The sequence below is a fragment of the Melanostigma gelatinosum genome (genome assembly GCF_949748355.1).
Source record: "Melanostigma gelatinosum genome assembly, chromosome: 4".
NCBI classification, from domain to species: domain Eukaryota; kingdom Metazoa; phylum Chordata; class Actinopteri; order Perciformes; family Zoarcidae; genus Melanostigma; species Melanostigma gelatinosum.
The window spans coordinates 29,317,071-29,337,033 of NC_136637.1; the positions used below are offsets into that span (position 1 = coordinate 29,317,071).

The following is a 19,963-nucleotide window of genomic DNA, read 5'->3' on the forward strand; positions in this document are numbered from 1 at the left end:
CTCGCTTGTCTTTTCCTTTCTTTGACCTCGTGACCTCTTCCATCTAAGTGAAGGAGAAGTGGTTCAGAAAACACAAAGGACGTCATTTTCTTGGGAGGGTGAAAACAACCACAGCCGTCGTATTGTGAAGACTCAAACAGGGACAGTCATCTTCCCCAGAAAGTCTTGTTGCTTCATTAAGCCAGTCAGTCGGCTCTGCCTCTCATTGTATTGCGTCTTTGGCTCGGTGGAGAGTTCTCCTGGGTCAGACACAGGATCCCCCCAGCGGGCCCACCGCAAGGTCCAAAGCCCCTCGTTCTCAGAGTCTGTTTGTCTTGGTGAGAGGAACGCCTCGTTAAAATGAAATATAGATCCACGGGGCCATTTGTAGCTCTCTCCGACACAAACATGCGTCTTCTGTCAACAAGCCTTCCATCTGTAATTCTTCTGTGAGATCTGGGGATCTTTTCTTCCCCCTGCTGTGTTTCTCTGTGACCTCGTTTCCTCCGCTCACCCCCTTTCGGCCCTGTTTTCTTTTTTTCATTCTATTTTTCGGACAGATTAGCTCCACGCCCTTGTTTTATAGGTCTTATGAGCTCGCTCTGGTTGTGAGTAGCCAGTGTTCTGAATAAACTGGTCCGGCTGATCTACGGCATGTTGGACTAGAGCACAACCATCGTGTGTGTGTGTGTGTGTGTGTGTGTGTGTGTGTGTGTGTGTGTTCAGTGCCCATACATATCCAACACAAGAATGAAACTAAATGAAGCGTTACCTCAGCCACTCACAGAGCTGTACAATTAGCCAATGGAACGATGAGCTCACTCACACTGTGCTTTTCATTTCAACACTTTTTACGACACAGTAAAGTAGTAAGAATGCAGGCTAATGGAAAGGTGATATCAAATGATGTAAATACTCTTTGCGTCATAATACGGTGCACTCATCGGGGCACACGGCTGATTAATCAATTATCAGCGGCGTTTCACACTCGTCAGGCCTTATGGCACCTTAACGGCTCTCTGGAAGGTTCAAATGACACAGAATAAAATCTCCCTTTGTTCACCAATGTGTGCACACACATGTAGACAATTTAACATGCTGACATCTGCCGTTGATTTGTGAAATGATACAAATAAGTAACGGGGGACTGCATGTGTAAAACAAAATGAACAATAAAATGAACTGAAGATGTAGAAGAGGAGAATATAAACGAGAAGAAATAAAACAAATGAGCGGAGGGCGTGATCCTTTTGGGTTTGGATGCATTTCAGGTGAGCTTTGCAGGATGAGTTTGGTTTAGTGTTTTATAATTGTTTCAGTCCGTGCACACACACACACACACACACTTATATGTTACCCCACAGTTATCTGCTTACATTTATATTTCAGTTGTGGCTTTAGCTCACCAGCAGCATTGAGAATTGTTGAATATTTGAATATTTTGTTTAATTTTATTTTTTATCAATTTCTTTACTTATTTTCATTATTTTTTTTAATTCATATTTTATTCTTGTAAAGCACTTTGTGAATCATGCTCTATGAGCGGTGCCATACTAAATCAACTTGTTAATATTATTTTAACTGTTCAAGGTTGTTTTTTATTGCTGTTGTCTGACAAACCACCTGTTTTCCGCGTGTGTGTGTGTGTGTGTGTGTGTGTGTGTGTGTGTGTGTGTGTGTGTGTGTGTGTGTGTGTGTGTGTGTGTGTGTGTGTGTGTGTGTGTGTGTGTGTGTGTGTGTGTGTGTGTGTGTGTGTGTGTGTGTGTGTGTGTCAGTCAGGCTCTCGGAGACTCGGGCTTCCCCGCTGTGCTGAGGCAGCTGCTGCCCTTGATGAAGCCCCGTGGAGTCGAGGACAGCTCTGGGTCGAGGTCCGGGGAGGGTGACTGCGGGCCGGATGAGCTGATCCTCCTGCTGGTCTACCTGTACTCCCTGGCTGACGAGGCCCAGCCCGCGGACCACGACGCCGAGGAGGAGGAGGAGGAGCTGGAGAAGCTGGAGAGGGAGCTGATTGGAGCGCTCGCGCTGGTCGTCACCCGGGAGACCGAACTCAGCCCTCTGCTCCAGAAAGTCACCGGTAAGAGAAGGTTTTCAGCTGATTGTTTGTTTCCTCTGCCGGCCTCCAGTGCTGCTGATGGGAGGGTTTTATCAGTCTTCACACTCTCCATCCCTGCATGCACACACACACACACACACACACACACACACACACACACACACACACACAGTCGAGTGTGGGAACGTCTGCGCTCTGTGGATGGAAGTGTGAGAGAGAAATGACCTTCACTTTACTCTACAGCGACGATGAGATCGACCTGTTCAGATGTAGGAACACTTTGTTGTTGTGGTTCAGACTTGCTGACGTGTTTAAAGCAAAGACTGTTTTTAAGAAGTGGACGGAGTCATCGTGACGTCTCATTGGTTTGTGGATGTTTTGAAGCCTCAAGTTTGTCGTTTTGTCCGTCGCCATTTTGTATTTTTGCAACCAGTCAACAGGAAGTGACCATATTAGGGCTGAGGTGTGACGTAGAGACGCCGTATACGTCTCTGGTAGAGACCTGTCAATCACAGTAGCCCCGCCCTAAAGCATCCCCTGCTTTATGGTCTGTGTGACTCTAAATGGACCATAATGTACTAAATGAACATCATGCTGTATTGAAGAAGACTTGAAACTAGAGATTGAGACATAAACTCATGTTTACAATGTTTACTGAGGGAATACATCAAGAGAGAAGTAGAGTCATTTTCTATAGACTTCTATACAACCTGACTTCTTTTCGTAATATCGATAAAAACCTAAAAAATGAATACACGTACCAAATCAGGACACAAATATCGTGATGGGATCAAATCGGCAGATGAGCTTAGAGTCTCAGCTGTGTGTGTGTGTGTGTGTGTGTGTGTGTGTGTGTGTGTGTGTGTGTGTGTGTGTGTGTGTGTGTGTGTGTGTGTGTGTGTGTGTGTGTGTGTGGTCGAGCAGATCGAGGGCCTTCAGATGAACGAACTGTTCACCACCACAGCCGGCTGTACCTCCCACTGTAATAACGTCTTTAACCTTGAGCCTGCACACACACACACACACACACACACACACACACACACACACACACACACACGGTCTCCTCCCCGGCCACATCGTTCATAATTAGAGCTACTTTTAGTCTCGGGACCGCTCTGCACCTTAGCACACACCCTGAAGTACTACGCTGCAGTGAGGCTTCATATAGTGTGTGTCGGGTTGGTGAATCTCTGTAAAGCACTGATGAAGATGGTTGCTCGCGCTCCTTCTTTCACCCTCGTACTCCTCTTCCTGTTCTACTTGGATAAGTGTGGTTTGGAATCGAGGAGGCCTCTTGGCTCATGTTAAGAACCTGAGTCTCTGTGATAAACACTTCATTGTGTGTGTGTGTGTGTGTGTGTGTGTGTGTGTGTGTGTGTGTGTGTGTGTGCGTGCGCGCCTGTGTTTTCTTCTTTGTTGTCGTGGCGATGAAGCGGTCTGCTGCAGTAACATGAGGCGGGAGGTCGTCTCTCTGCATCCACAGAAAAAACAGCGATTGTGACATTCTGCCACAATTAAAGGCCTTAAATAGAAACCAGACGTTGAATGAAACCCGGTCGCTACGAGAACAATGTTCTTACAAATTCTATGCCCCCCCCCCACCAAACACACACACACACACACACACACACACAAGAATGGAATAAACAAAGGGGAGGAATGAGGATTAGTTGAGGACCCCGGTAGCTACCTCCTCCTGGGAACTTCATTAAAGAGCGTCTTCAGGACATGATGGACTACTTTACGTTGTGGATGTTTTTTCTGTTCCATGTTTCCTGTGGAGCAGCATCACAACATCCATCAACAGTTTTTTATACAATAAGGCGTCAAAGAAGTTAATTTCCCAGTTTTGCATTTGTGAGCAGCAAGCAACGGTTTGTTACATAATCCATGCAGTGGATATTTTTATTCTCATGTTCATCTTTATTTTATTTGTATTTTATTATTTTACACATATATACATTTTTTTTATATAGAAATGTTATTCTTATAAAGCACTGTGTGAATCATGCCATACTGAAGAACCGTAATATATATATAATATTATTTTAACTGTTCAGAGCCAATCGTTGATCTGTTGATCCGTCACAAATTAAAAGGCTCAAATGGAAACCAGACGTTGAATGAAACCCGATGTTTTTACAAAGTCTTCTGATTTGTAAAAACCCTGAGGCGACAACGCACGCAGAAACACACACGCACACACACATACACGCACGCACACACACACACACACACACACACACTACCTCCTGGCAACTTAATTGAAGAGCGTCTTCAGGAAATGGAGGACTTCACCTCGTAGGCTTTTTTCTGTTCCGTGTTACATAATCCATCAGGTGGATACGTAGCTTCATTCATCTGGATATCTGCAGGATGAAGGATTCTTCACACCAGAATTTAAGATTTCACTGAGTAGTAACTACGTCACCAAGTTTCTAAAACCAAATATTGAGCGAAGTTGCACAGATACATTCTACTTTCTGGTAAACCGAGTCCTGTAAATTGTAATCTATGTTTTCCCATGAGGTAATCTAAATCTCCCTGTGGACTAAAGTGGTCGTGAGTCCCTTCATTCTACTGCAGCAGGTCTGACAGTCTGCTCCTCTCAGTCCTGGTTCTGGTTCTCCCGTGCCTCCCTTCCCTCCAGCGGGTCCAGCAATACGTCCTGGGTCTCCAGCAGCGTGGTGTCGGTGATCAGGACTACACTGAGACTGGTTGAGGACAGTTGAAGGTTCCTCACAGTAACTTTAAATCATGCATGTCACCACAGAGCAGCTCCACACCAGAGGGAGGACAGCAGAGCAGCCTGAACAGACTCCTTGATAACGGCTGTGAACCACAGTTTGCATCAGTGTACACGATGCAGCTTCCTCATCACTGCTGTCTGTGCATGTAGAGTGTACAGGACCGCACAGTGCGGCCTCAGTGGACGGCTTTCATTAAAGCGTATTTATTGTGTTGGATTATATTGTATTGGTGGTGGGCAGCGCCGCAGAGGAACCCACTGCTCTCCTACAACCTGCAGTCTGATTGGTCGGTGCTGCTCTCCTACAACCTGCAGTCTGATTGGTCGCTGTGTGCAGGTTGTAAAGGGCTCCGAGCCGTCACTGTTAAACCATTGGTCAGTTTTGGCGAAGACGATGTGGATGCTGGTGAGACGAAGATGTTTGGTGCAAAATCCAACCCCCTCCCTCTCATTTCTACTTGTCCAGGCCGACCCAAATGGTCCTCTTCCTCCACGCTGAGACAGTCTGTCCTCGTGTCAGGATGAGCCCTCAGACAGCGATGCTTGTGATTTACTGACAGCAGTGACAGAAGATCACAAAATCACTTTTCAGCAGAAGACGTGGATTTAAGCTCTCTCTCTCTCTCTCTCTCTCTCTCTCTCTCTCTCTCTCTCTCTCTCTCTCTCTCTCTCTCTCTCTCTCTCTCTCTCTCTCTGACTCTCTCTCTCTCTCTGCTTCAGACACACATCGGGTTTGTTGTTCATCCTGTCAGTGGGGGTGTGCACGGGGCGAGGGAGGGAGGGGGGAGGGGGTTGGGGGGGCAGCGTCGGACCTCCCCAACGCCGCTGTTTGTGTTGGCAGAGCAACACGGACCAGTGAGGGGACATGAAAGGGATCACACATAGCTCTGGCCACCAGCTCGCTCTCTCTCGTCTGCCTACTTCTCAAACTTTTCTTTGTTTTCTTCAATTTCCATTTCTCCCTCTTTCTTTTTCATTTTTTTACCACCCTCTCTTCCTCCCCCCCTCCCTCTCCCCCCCCCCCCCCCCCTCCCTCCCTCCCTCCGAGGCCCTGAAGCACCAGGCTGGTTTCAGGGGAGGAAGCAGAGCATAAGTTAGTCTGATTAAATATATTTTGCACTGTTGTGTATGAAATTAGTCCTAATTATTTTTAATTGGTGGTCTTTTCTCTTACTTCCTCCTCAGTTACGCACACACACACACACACACACACATGTATGTATGAGGTGAGGGCTGCAGACCGCCGGCTGAACCAAGCAGCCGGCGGCGTCGCTCTCTCTAGTTCACGTCATCAGATAAGCTGATGACACGGAGCTCAGGCTTTAATTAGCAGAGGCTAACAGCTAACGGGCCACACACAGACCCCCAGTCAGCAGCTACAGGGGGGCCGGGTCTCCTCACTGTACCCTTGTTTCCTTGTATCCTTCCTACCCTCTGCTCCTCAGGGCTTGTTCTGTCCCAACTTTGTGTCTTATGGCATCTTTACATTGACTTTGTATTTGGGCTGTCAACCAATATTCTCAATGATATTGTATACTTGAGTTGTACAACAACAACAACACACAAACAACACACATACAGCTAAAGATGTGTTCGCTGCTCCACTCTACCTTCACAGCAAGGATACAGTAGTAAACTGATGGATGCATGGGTGGGTGGGTGGATTCATGGATGGATGGATGGATGGATGATGGCTGGATGGATGATGGATGGCTGGATGGATGATGGATGGATGGATGGATGGATGGATGGATGGATGGATGGAGGATGGATGGATGGATGGCTGGATGGATGGATGATGGATAGAGGATGGCTGGATGGATGGCTGGATGGATGGATGGATGGATTATGGATGGATGGATGATGGATGGCTGGATGGATGATGGATGGATGATGGATGGATGGATGGATGGATTATGGATGGATGATGGATGGATGGATGGATGGATGGATGGATGGATTATGGATGGATGATGGATGGATGGATGGATGGATGGATGATGGATGGATGGATGATGGATGGATGGATGGATGGATGATGGATGGCTGGATGGATGCTGGATGGATGGATGGATGGATGATGGATGGATGATGGATGGATGGATGATGGATGGATGATTGATGGATGGATGATGGATGGATGGATGGATGATGGATGGATGGATGGATGCTGGATGGATGATGGATGGATGATGGATGGATGGATTATGGATGGATGATGGATGGATGATGGATGGATGGATGGATGATGGATGGATGATGGATGGATGATGGATGGATGGATGATGGATGGATGGATGGATGGATTATGGATGGATGGATGGATGGATGATTGATGGATGGATGGATGGATGATGGATGGATGGATGGATGGATAGATGGATCCAGACTACAACATCAAATCAGAATGAAACTGACGAACAGAAACACACCATCTGTGTCTCTTCTGTACTCTAGGTAGTACTGTGAAGTACTGTGCTGTTTGTAGTAACACACTAAAGGATCCGCCGTGTCAGAAGCTAAACCACCGTCTGCCAAACACTCCCAGTCGGTAGTAGTCGGGTAGATTTCACAGCGCTGGCCCAGAATGTATTTACACCTCTGTTTGTTTTATGGAGTGTGTTAGCGCTCAGCGGAGGATTCCTCGGCTTCTTATTTATGACAGGAAATGCACATCATAAAAGACTCCGTGAGCTCTTATATCTCCGCTGGGAATCCGTCACGAATCCCACACAGACTCGCAAACACACGCATACACACACACACACACACACACACACACACACACACACACAGAGGCCGGCTCCAGAGGGACTCTAACTTGAGACGGCGGCCCTCTTGGCCCCTGCACACGCCTCAGTGCAGACGGGGGTCAACGTGGGACCTTTTAGACAGAGGAATCCGGCCAACATGTTTGACCCGCCTGCCTCTGTCCTCTCCTGCAGGGACGAATGTCCTCGGCACCTACTGGAGGACATCCGTCTGGATACTCGTACATGAGTAATAACAATAACACTCTTATTTATAATTCACAAAGTTTACAAAGTGCTTTTTTACAGACAAAAGCAAAGCAATACAACAGAAAGCTCAGCAGTGAGGCCCGAACAAAAGCAAGACACTGATGGAACAGAGCAATAGATACCATGAGAACAAACTGAAAAATATAACGAATACATAAAATAAAAATAAGAATATAAAGCAGTAAACCAGTAAAGAGACAACACATGAAAGCCAGTCTGAGTATAAAAGGTCCAAACTTTTCCTCGTCACGATTCCACGTCAGCTGATGTCTGTGCGACCGAGATTACGTAACGAATAATTAAAGCCGGTTTACACGGCGTAATCGTGTAGGGCTTTTATTGTGAAAGGTAAGAACAGATGGAGTGGACCTGGACTGCCTTTGTCAAGGTCCAGAGGAGTAATAAAGGTGCCAAAAAATGTTCACCTTGGTCCGAAGACAAAAATGAAGAGGCTTTTCTGCCTCGTAATGTTCTTGTGTTGTGTCAAAGTATTCATGAAAACAAAATATATATATTGACGTGCGAATTAATCCCAATAAAAAAAGAACCCCTCTAGTGCGTAACGGCCTTTAGTCTGAGACACAAAGATGTCCGTGTGCTTGTGTTGTATAGTCGGAGAAACAAATGTCTTCCCTCAAACCTTCATGAGAAGCGTGTGTGTTCAGAGGACCGTGTGTGTTTTTACCAGACTCTTGGTTTTACAGTATATCTCCGTTTTATCTGTTGGTGCGGAAGAACTTGTTTACGTTTAGGATTCCAGTCCTCCAGTGAAAGATGTGCTGTCCTAATGTACCCGCTTTCCTCCCCAAACTGTCCCCTCCCTCCCTGACCTACTTTCACCTCCCTCACTCCTCGACAAACGTCCAGCTGTAAACTCGACGTGTTCTGCGAACAAAATCCGGTGACGTGTTTCTCAACGAGAACAACAAGAACAGTGAAGCGTCCCGTACGAGACTCGTGGACGTGAAACATTTGAGGTTCTCCCGGGTGGAGAATTCCTCCACGGCCTCGACACCAGATGGAAGCTCTCCTGGCGCTCTGAGCTGGCCGGGTCATTTCCTGTCAGGAGGCCTGGTGTTAATCAAGGCCCGAGCCAGCGGGAACGCCCCCCCCTTGACTCCCCTACCTCCTTTTCCTTTTCTCCTCGCACACCCCCTCATCGAGCAGAAATACCCCATTTTCCCCCTTTTTAGTCTCTGCTCTTTCTGTCTTCGTACCATGCCCCAGCTTTTGTTTAGTGCACGTCAAACTCCTCTCCGAGGGTCTTTTAAGGCGGTCGTAAATCACCGGGAGGTAACGGTCCGTGCTATCAGAGTGTCCCCCGTGGAGGACTGCAGGTCCAGCCAGTAGATAGGAGATAGGGAGGAAGGAATGAGGAGACGAGGAGTCTTTCTCCCCCTTGAGGTCTGGTCACTTTCTGCCGGGTGTCTCCTGTGATGGACGCAGAGGGAGATATAGTTCTTATCTCCTCTTGCTCCTCTGACTCAGCCGACCCCCAGACTGACCAGACACAGGCCTGTAATCTGAGGGGGGGGGGGGGGGGGGGGCAGTCAGAGGCTAATCACTTGGCGGTCGACGTGCTTCATGTCCAGGGTTCGATGGTGAAACGTTTGGCAGGTTCTGGACTCTGTAGCTCATGTATCATCGCATCGTTTCCTTAAATAATTGTGATTCCCAGTGCGAGCCCAGCCCAGCACTGTTCCAGGTTCACAAACAACCCAACTGATGATCGTCCAGAATGTTTGTTGTACTTCTCATCTTTCTTGTTCTTTCATGAAAAAGTCACAAGATTTTAAAACGCTCTTAATATATGAATCTTGTTTTTCGTTCCCGTGTTTTATTCTCAATCCCACGTGTTGTTCTGCGTGTTGAGGTTCGATTCCCGGCCTTCAGTGTAAAGTGTTCCTGTCAGTCTCTGCTGAGGGAGAGAACCTGTTTACATCCTGCTGCCAATAGAACAGAGTTCTCCATCATTTCATCTTATCTCCTCTTAAGTCTGTAGTAAAGTAAAGTCTGCTTCTTGGTCCTCTAACGCACACACACACACACACACACACACACACACACACACACACACACACACAACTGTCCTTTGATGCTGACAGCTGCTTCGTCTGCACTGTGTCCAGAGCTCACTGCTATCACATCTCTCGCTCTCTCCCCCCCTCTCTCTCTTGTCTCTCTCTCTCTCTGTTTCTCTCGCCCCCCCCCTCTCTCTCTTGTCTCTCTCTCTTTTGTCTCTCCCCCTCTCCCCTCTCTCTCTCAGAGTGCAGGTAGACGTTTCTCTCTCAGAGACGGAGTTTATGAATGAACAGACTGTTGTGATATCTTGGCTGCTATCACCGCTGATAATGGCGACTCCTGATGCTTGGCCAGTGTACCCCCCCCCCCCCCCCCAGAAGATAAACACTGCAGAACAGGCGTATGCACACACACTTCCCTTATATCTGTTTCACCCGGAGGCCTCGGTTGAACAGTAAACCAGCTTCCTTCTGACTCCACGTTGAAAACACTCACTATCTCCTCCTCCGTACTGTAGCGGCAGCAAATCCTGAGAAACTCCACAGTACAGGGAACGACGCGCTGTTTCCAGGATGGGATGTATGCTTTTCATTTCCTCCTCCCTCCCTCACATATAGTGCTCAGTTTCATACACAATCTCTCTCTTCATAATTAAAACAGGTGTTAATCACGGAGTGTTGATGAAGCGACGTTAGCGCTGTGATGTGTGATTCAGATGTTGGGGATGAATCACACAGAGTGTTAAACACACAGAGTTCAGACCACACGACCCGGTGAATTATGAACGGAGTTTAAATAATCGTAGAATCAGAATCCATAAGCGCTCGAGGAGTGTTGGTTCTCTCTGATGTGAAGTTGGGTTGCGTTTCGACCGCAGGGACCAGAGTCTAGACGAGGTTCTGGGGACGGTTTACCCCCCAAAGAGGTCCTGATCGGGGGGTGATACCTCGGCGCTTTGAGCCTGGGGTTCACAGTGGTGACGGTCACTGATTGGTCAGCTTCAATCATGAACAAGTAAGTACTCTTGTATCGCTTTAGGACGAGGAGAGAGCAGTTCGCTTTAACAGTAAAGTGATGCTTTGCTGTTGGCTTTTTGCCTTTATTACAAGTCATTACATAGCATTACTGTGGCAGTTCCCTCTCTCTCTCACACACACACACACACACACACACACACACACACACATCAGCACAGCTGCCTCACACTTTCACCTGATCAAAATAATTCCAACACCAGCAAACTTTGTTCTCCAAATGTTTTCGGTTGTGATACGGCCGACCCGTCCGTGATGCGATGTGTGGGAGCGGATTAGTCCGCTGTGTGTTCTGACTGACGGGATTACCGCGTGAGTGTGAGTGTGTGTGTGTGCGTGTGTGTGTGTGTTATTTCTGCTATTTGTGCTACGCTAACCCATCTTTGTAACATCATCTCTGCAGAGGTTTATTTTGGTTTTTGAGTGCGTTTAAAAAAAGACGCTCCCGAACTCAAAGAAAATGGGGTGGCGTCCACACATCAAGGTCAGAACATTATGAGTGGTACGTCTGCTGGCGGTCATGTCTTCATCCACCCTGTAATCCACTTTGATGTTGGCCCTCGACCCGGTCCAGGATGGGATGTTTGTGTAGGACTCCGGCCCGGATGGGTGAGCGTATATGTGTGTGTGATCCCCCCGTTTTTGGTTTCGCGGGCATCGCCGTGTCGCCTGCTCGTGTTGATGTCCAGAAACAGGAAGTAGAGCTGCGATTAGGAGGATCTGAACATCTGCAAGAGGAGCTTCCTGTGATAGGAGGCTTCCTCTGAGTCTGAGGGACTCTTATCTCCTCTCTCTCTATCTGACAATGACTACCTTCTCCTCCAGCCCTCTATCTCTCCCTCACTGCTACATGGACACTCCAGCTGTTTGTGCCACACAGGTTTACCTCCACGTTAAAGGGCCAGTTCACATTTTCTCACTTACACCTGGAGGGATCTGACTGCAGCAACATGTATTTCAGAGTGAAGATCTCGTTGGTTTACGTCACAGACTGTGAATGAGAAGTGGACCACCGAGACGTTTTGAGTCTTTACCGGCGTCTTTATTTCCCATGATGCATCTCTTTACCTGGTATATCTCTGCAGAGTTAATGTCACTCTGAAACCAGTTTTAATCTGAACTAGAACTACCGAAGAAACGGTAGCTATGAAATGTGTTTTCAGTCCCTCACAACCTGAAGATCTTTCACTTCTGAGTTAAACTCGTCTCAGCCCCCCCCCCCCCCCGGCGCTTTAGAGCATGTGAGTCATCCCGCGGCACAACGGTGTCTGATTGAGAAGATGAGTGTGCGTCACAGTTTAAGTGTATGAGTGTACAAGGAGGGAGGAAACAAAGGGAGGAAACATGAATCCCTCAAAGACACAACGTTTTGTCTGAAGTGCTCAGACGGGAACCTTCAGATCTGATGAGTGAAGTCAAAGCTTCACGTGTTAAAGCTGCATTCTCTCTAGTGTCCACCAGGGGGCGACTCCTCTGGTTGTATAGAAGTCTATAGAAAATGACTCTACTTCTCTCTTGATTTATTACCTCAGTAAACATTGTAAACATGACTTTATGTCTCAATCTCTAGTTTCAAGTCTTCTTCAATACAGCATGATGTTCATTTAGTACATTATGGTCCATTTAGAGTCACACAGACCATAAAGCAGGGGATGCTTTAGGGCGGGGCTACACAGTGATTGACAGGTCTCTACCAGAGACGTACACGGTGTCTCTATGTCACTCCTCAGTCCAGATATGGTCACTTCCTGTTCATCCTGCTCAGTATGTTTCTGTAGAATTCAAATACTTTGCATTTAAATGTCAAAAATTTAAACCTCAATCCATCAACAACACAACAAAATACAGTTTTTAGCTGGAAAATAGATTTGTTCTTATGTAGCAAAATGGGATCGTAAACTACAGTTTTTTGCGCAACCCAAATATAACCTTTTAACCTCGTACATGTGCCACAGTATAGACTGTGTGTGAGCAGCTCGTCGTCATCTGCTCTGGTTTGACTGAGAAGCTTTTAGAGAGAAAAGAAAGAAGAAAAAAAAACATTCCAGATTAATCAATCAATCTGTGTGTGTGTGTGTGTGTGTGTGTGAGTGTGAGAGACGTGTGCTCTGCCTCAACATGTGGCTTCAATCTCTGTTCTCTGTAGCGTCCCACCCCTCTCACCCTTCACAGAGACTTGTGACCATCTTCGTGGTTGAAAACAAGTCCTTTCAAACTGGATTTCACATTGAATTCTTCTCTCATAGCGGCTCTAAAGATCTCTAAAGACCTCTAAAGACCACTAAAGATCTCTAAAGACCTCTAAAGTTCTCTAAAGATCTCTAAAGATCTCTAAAGACCACTAAAGACCTCTAAAGATCTCTAAAGACCTCTAAAGTTCTCTAAAGATCTCTAAAGACCTCTAAAGACCTCTAAAGTTCTCTAAAGATCTCTAAAGACCTCTAAAGATCTGTAAAGATCTCTAAAGACCTCTAAAGATCTCTAAAGACCTCTAAAGATCTCTAAAGACCTCTAAAGATCTCTAAAGATCTCTAAAGACCTCTAAAGACCTCTAAAGATCTCTAAAGATCTCTAAAGATCCAGAGCCGATGCAGGCTTAGGATCGTCGTAGGAGTGTCCAGGTGAAGACGTGTCCTCGGTGTGTTTTCACCTTGTGGTGTTGACTGACGGTCCGGTAAACAGACCCGGCGGCTCAGATATCGCTGGAGTTTATTGCTCAGATCTGGCAGATCTTGTTTATTTGGCTTTCAGGTATCGAATGAAACCCACAACTCTCTGTCTCCCTCGATCGCACGCGTATTCCTCCCGGTCTGAACCCCGTCCAGTAATCACTGTGCAGAGTCAACAAACAGTCATGCATGAACTTGTTCGCACAAATACACAACTCGCTGTCCGGTGCGTATAGACACTAATCTCTCTGTTCGGCTTCCCACAGACTCTCTCTCTCTTTTCTTTTACCTACCATTGCTCACTCTGTCTCACTCTGTTCCACACACACATCCGTACATATATACGAGGCCTTGGCGTTCTCTTGCTTTGCTCGGTCCGTTTGGATTCGGAGGTCAAGCGATAGACTTAATAAGAAGTGGAACCTTTTCATCCAGCGTCTGTCAGTCCGTCTGAGATAAACTGTTGTGTAGCCTGAAGCTACCGTTAGATATTTTATTGAGTTTCCTTTCAGTGAAATGCTCTGAGGGACTTTGAGTTCCCTCCGGTAAACAGTTAGTGTATGTGTAGGGCTTTTATTGTGAAAGGTAAGAAGATAAGGAGGGAATCTGGTCTGCGGTTGAAAGGAGTAATAAAGTTGTACGTCTTGGTTCAGACTGTAGACCGTATGTAAGAAGTGTCCGTGGTCATCGGGCTGTTTCGCCGCCGCCATGTTGTTTGCGACCTGTGACCAGGAAGTGACCATATTAGGACTGAGGAGGAGTGACGTAGAGACGCCGTATACATCTCTGGTAGAGACCTGTCAATCAACGTGTAGCCCCGCCCTAAAGCATCCCCTGCTTTATGGTCTGTGTGACTCTAAATGGACCATAATGTACTAAATGAACATCATGCTGTATTGAAGAAGACTTGAAACTAGAGATTGAGACATAAACTCATGTTTACAATGTTTACTGAGGGAATAAATCAAGAGAGAAGTAGAGTCATTTTCTCATAGACTTCTATACAACCAGAGGAGTCGCCCCCTGGTGGACACTAGAGAGAATGCAGCGTTAACACATGAAGCTTTGGCTTCATTTGTCAGAACTGGAGGTTGCTGCTCGGGTCAAACACAAATATTTGTCCCTTCAGCGCGTAATTCAGACCAGCATCACCCAGAGACCACCAGAGGAGGGAGGAGGCAACACAACCACAACGAACCAACATGTCACTTTCCCATCAAGCACACACACTCTCACACACACACACACACACACACACCAACCTCCCTGCAGCCGCTATCAAAGGATCTGAACAGCGTCGATGTTATTATCTGTCTCTGTCTCCCATGGGAGCGGCCGAGCACAGAGCACAGCTATCATCCCACACACACACACACACACACCATACGGAGTGCAGATCAAAGGTTAATCATGTCTTTTCATCAGCTGCACCACCCTGTCCTCTATCTGTCCTCCTCCTGTCTAATGGCCGTGCGTACATGTGTCCCAGCAGACGTCTGTCTGCGGTCTGTGGGAGCGTTTGTCCTCGCTAGTGGAAAAGCACTTTTATTTTTCATGCTTGCACTCAGTAAATAAACAGTCCTGTCCTCCTTCCATTGTTTTCTTCTATCGCTCCCTCCATCTTATTTTCTTCCCTGTGAAGCTGAACTTCTCGGCTTCCATCAGCTGATTTAATGGAAACCAATTGTTTCTGTAGTCGTCCAATAAAGTCAGCGTTGTGTAATTTGATCAGTGTGTGAGGTTTGAACTGAAGCCCTGCTTTTGTTTGAGTCGTTTCGGCAGAAAACGGGACTTTCTCGTGACAATACTTTTCAAACATTGTCTCAGTTCATGAGTTGATATTTGCTAAGCTGCAAAATGACCCGACGCTGCCGCTCAGCGCAGGAAATACCGTCTAACTGGTGCACGCTGTGTCTGGTGGTCGAGGAAGTGCAAGGCCGCATCAACCAGCGTCCGGCCGGTACCAGTAAGGGAGCGAGGGCCCGGTCAATGTGGCTCGCAGCGTTAATTCTGTCTTGTTTTTGCGTGCACACAAACCACAATTGGTTACATCCCCCATGGTTTGTTGAGCCGAGGTTTCTCCGTACGTCTGGCTGATTTTATTTTCTCATCGGGAAGTCGAGCAGCCTTTGGCCGAGGACACGATGTTCCCATCGCTCCTCGGTTGGTTAACGATCGCCCGGAGCCGGGCCCTATCCTCCAGCTCTTCGTGAGCAGCCAGTGCTGCGCTCGGGGGCGGCTGTGCACGTTACCACATCGGCATGCTTCCTGGTGTGTGTGGGGTTGAGCTTCTGCCACCAGGCTTCTTCTGAGCTCTTCCACCCACTGATCCGACACGCAGAAGACCAGCTGTTAATGAATAAATAAATATATATATTGGGTCGCACCTTGTTACTTGGTTAGTTTTACTGTGTACAACCAGTTTTATTTAGTTGTAATGTTAATGGCTTCTGTTTGTGTTGCCATTAGTTGCTCTAAAGATGCGTTAGGCCACGCCCCCGTTGACTCTTTGCTTGGCTTCTTTTTTATAACATCTGGTTTCTTGCCGGGAGCGGGTGGTTGGGTGGTGATAAAGGTTGCTTACCGGGAGCTTCAGCAATCTTTGTGTTTACTTTACCTTCAACTTGATGGACGAGCTCCCGGGGGAGACAGTGTTGTTGTTTTAACTTCATTTATCTCACTTCGATTCACGTTCTGTGTCTGTTAAAGGCGGCTTTCAGAACCATATCAAGCGCTGCGTTTGTGTCGGTTATAGAAAGCGAATGTGTCGTGTTGAACCTGTCGATGAGGTCAGACGAAAGGCCCGTTTGAGATGAGCCGGTCCTGCACAGACTCCATCACAGACTCCATCACCAGCGATCGCCGCACAATGAATGACGGTTGGATTTGTATCCGACTCGATCCCGACTGTCACATGATGGAAGAGCTGATCGGCTCTTAGTTTTAACCATTGTTCTATTTAACAATCGATTGTTGGCTGTTAGTCTCAGTTTGTGCAATGAAGGTTTAATGTGGTTGATAAAAATAAAGCTTATTTATTGAGCACTTATCAAAACGAGCAGCAAAGTGTTTCACAAGGCAGACGTGAGAAGAACGAAGGATAGAGTACGATGCCAGATGCACACATTGACACGTTTCTCAATAATACAGAATAGCAGCTCGGCATCGCACAGATGGGCCGTTTAAGTGACTCTCCCACACACAGCCATCAAGCGCCGCAACGCCCGATCGGCTGTGAATGCAGCGCGGCGTCCGTCTTTGATGCTGCGCCTCGTGTCGTCTCTGCATTCCTTCACCGTGTCTGTATTTCCCGGGCTGGGTCCAGCCGTCCTGCCTCCCTGTGATGGTCTGTTGGTGCTGCTGTGCTGCTGTAAAGCAGCCCAGCCCTCTATTTACAACCATCATTGCTCGTTTCACAGGGCACACTTTGCATGTCAGACAAGAGCTCCTCCCAGATGTGGTCAATCCTACATGTCACTCACAGCGCTGTTAGCCGTCCCTCGAGTGGTGCTTTTGAAAGATAAAACATGTAAAAGTCTGGTAGAATAAAAGAGTTGTCACTGCGCTGCTCATTTAGACTGAAATGTGGCACCAAGGCATTGTTAGTCTCAAGTCCCAGCACTCAAGTCCCAGCACTCAAGTCCCAGGTCCTAAGTTTTGAGTCCTAAACTTTGAGTTTGAGTCCTAAAGTTTGAGTTTAAGTCCTAAGCTTTGAGTTTGAGTCCTAAACTTTGAGTTTAAATCCTAAACTTTGAGTTTGAGTCCCAAACTTTGAGTTTGAGTCCCAAACTTTGAGTTTGAGTCCTAAGCTTTGAGTTTGAGTCCTAAACTTTGAGTTTGAGTTCTAAAGTTTGAGTTTGAGTCCTAAGCTTTGAGTTTGAGTCCTAAACTTTGAGTTTGAGTTCTAAAGTTTGAGTTTGAGTCCTAAACTTTGAGTTTAAATCCTAAACCTGAGTTTTGAATCATTTCTTTCCAACTGCTTCTCAGTTCATGGTTTTTCCGTGCGACTTGATTGGATGCTGTCGGTTTGTGTCAAACAAAGTGGATTACTTAAATTACGTTTTGGCGGGAATGAATGGCGTTGACTTTGGTTACGTCCGGATGGATTCCTGGCACACTTTTTAAATAACATGACTTTTTTGGGAGGAATGTACCAAGTATTTTCAAGCCAAAGGGCTCAAGTCCAAGTGAAGTCATAAGTCATTGGAGTTAACGTCGAGTCGTAAGTCTTTCTTTTATTTTGTCAAGTCGAGTCTAAACTCAACACATTTGAGACTCGAGTCCACAAAGTGAAACACTGAAACGATTGTTTTTAATGTGTTGCCTCAACGATTTCTCTATTCCAGCCTATATTGTGTGTGTGTGTGTGTGTGTGTGTGTGTGTGTGTGTGTGTGTGTGTGTGTGTGTGTGTGTGTGTGTGTGTGTGTGTGTGTGTGTGTGTGTGTGTGTGTGTGTGTGTGTGTGTGTGTGCGGGCGGGCGGGCGGGTGGGTGGGGGTGGGGGTGTGTGTGCGTGTTGCAGTTTTTAAACTGCAAAACTTAACTCCACCTGATGTTTAACGTCTGTTTTTGTGGTCCTTTCAACTTATGATGGAGTTGAGAAGAGAAGTTCTAAATGAAGAGGGAAACACGTGCAGATCAGAGGAGAAGGGAAAGTGAGTGTTTTCAAGAGTCGGTGCCTCACATCTGGGCCACAACCTCGCTGTGTCATCCCACATGGAGAGCGTGATACGGTTCTTTCTCTTTTTTGTTTTTCAAGAAAAAAGAGGCTGATCTCCCTCAGGAGGACCCGAGAAAACAGTCGTGGCAGCAGTTAAGGAGTGTGTGTTCAGTGAGTGTGTGTCTGTGTGTGTGTGTCTGTGTGAGAGAGTGAGTGTGTGTTCAGTGAGTGAGTGTGTGTGTGTGTGTGAGAGAGTCTGTTCAGTGAGCAGTGTAACAGTGCTCCCTAGTGGCCACGGTGAGAGCTGCATGTGGAGCAGAAAAGACAGCAGAGCTTTAACAGAAGCTCAGATCTCCTCTCTGTGATCAGAGTCTCATCTCTGTTGAACTCAGATCACCTCTCACAGCAGAACACCTTCTTTTCTTTTGTTGTATCGGTGAAAGAGAACCTGTGACGGGGACCAGATGTTCTTGCCAAGTGAAATATGTTGGCGCTCACACAGTATTTGCTTTAGAGTTGGTTCTTGAGCCCCCTGGATTTCTGGGTTCAATACGTAGTAATACAACACAAACTCCAGCCGGAAGACAATGAAGTTGCACACACACACACACACACACACACACACACACACACACACACACACACACACACACACACACACAGTGGCAGACTCACTGCAACAGCTCCAAAATCCATTGATCCCCAAAGCCAGTGGAAACCATCAGTAATGATCTGTTGTCACAGTTTAATGTGAAAGTGTGAATGAAAGCACTTTAAACAGAAACCAGAGGAGAGAACGCATCACAACACATCTCACTGACAGATGTTTGTCCTCGCTCATGTGTGTTTCATCCGATGCAAATGTATTGATGAGCCCGTTGACCAAAGTGTTGTCCGATCACATGTCGCAAAAACACAACAACATAAAGATAACAAAGTAAAAGCATGAGAGCCAAAAATAAAACAAAGCCACACGAGCAGAGCAACTCCACAGAGTGCAACGCCCTCAATGGAATCGAATCACAGAATAGAATCAGGTAACAGGAACCATGAGAACACACTCATTGTGTTCACTGAACTGTGTGTGTGCGTGCGTGTGTGTGCGTGAGCGTGTGTGTGTGTGTGTGTGTGCGAGCACATGTGTTTATGTGCCCTCCTGCTCCGTGCAGCGTGTAACTGGAGACCAGCGTGTTGCAGCTCAGATGTTTCTCTCCCTCTGAAAACAAACAGCAGAGGACATGTTCTCCAGGAAGGACAGAGGGACTGTCAAAATAAGAGCTGCCCCCCCCCCCCCCCCCCTTAGACCTTTCCAACAGAGACTCCCTTTCTTCATTCAGTCTCTCTGAAACATGTTTTCTACCTGCATTTGGACGGATTATTATCGGTGTACAGTCTATTTCTACGTGTGTTTGATTCATGCGTCTGGGTCGTCCATTACTCCTGCAGGAGCACAATGGGAGGGGCTTTAAAGGTGATGATTCCTCAGACTGAGAGATTTAAACTCCTCCATCTCCATCTTTGATGAATGCCTTGCTCCCCACGGTGAATGGCAGAGCCTTGAAGGGCCCCGGGTGAACACCATGAAGACAGAGTGCTATCCCGTCATCTTCACCTCGCATGGTGTCGGCCAGACGTTTGTCTTTGGGTTGTTTTAACCTGAAACCTGGCGGCTGCCTTGCATTGATGAATATGTGAATAAGAGGCGAGCGTATCGGTGCTGATGGAGGGAGATGGATGTGAACGAGCAGCCTGAGCTGTGAAACTGAAGAGGATGA

The 19,963-nt window shown here is 46.9% G+C and overlaps 1 protein-coding gene across 1 annotated transcript in view; it reads left to right on the forward strand.

The window, feature by feature from the left end:
- scfd2 (sec1 family domain containing 2) overlaps nt 1–19,963 on the forward strand; it is an 80,719-nt gene that overhangs the window by 43,307 nt on the left and 17,449 nt on the right. Inside the window, exon 5 of the mRNA XM_079268009.1 lies at nt 1,759–2,053. Coding sequence (XP_079124135.1) covers nt 1,759–2,053 — 295 coding nt within the window. The remainder of the gene's footprint in view (nt 1–1,758; nt 2,054–19,963) is intronic.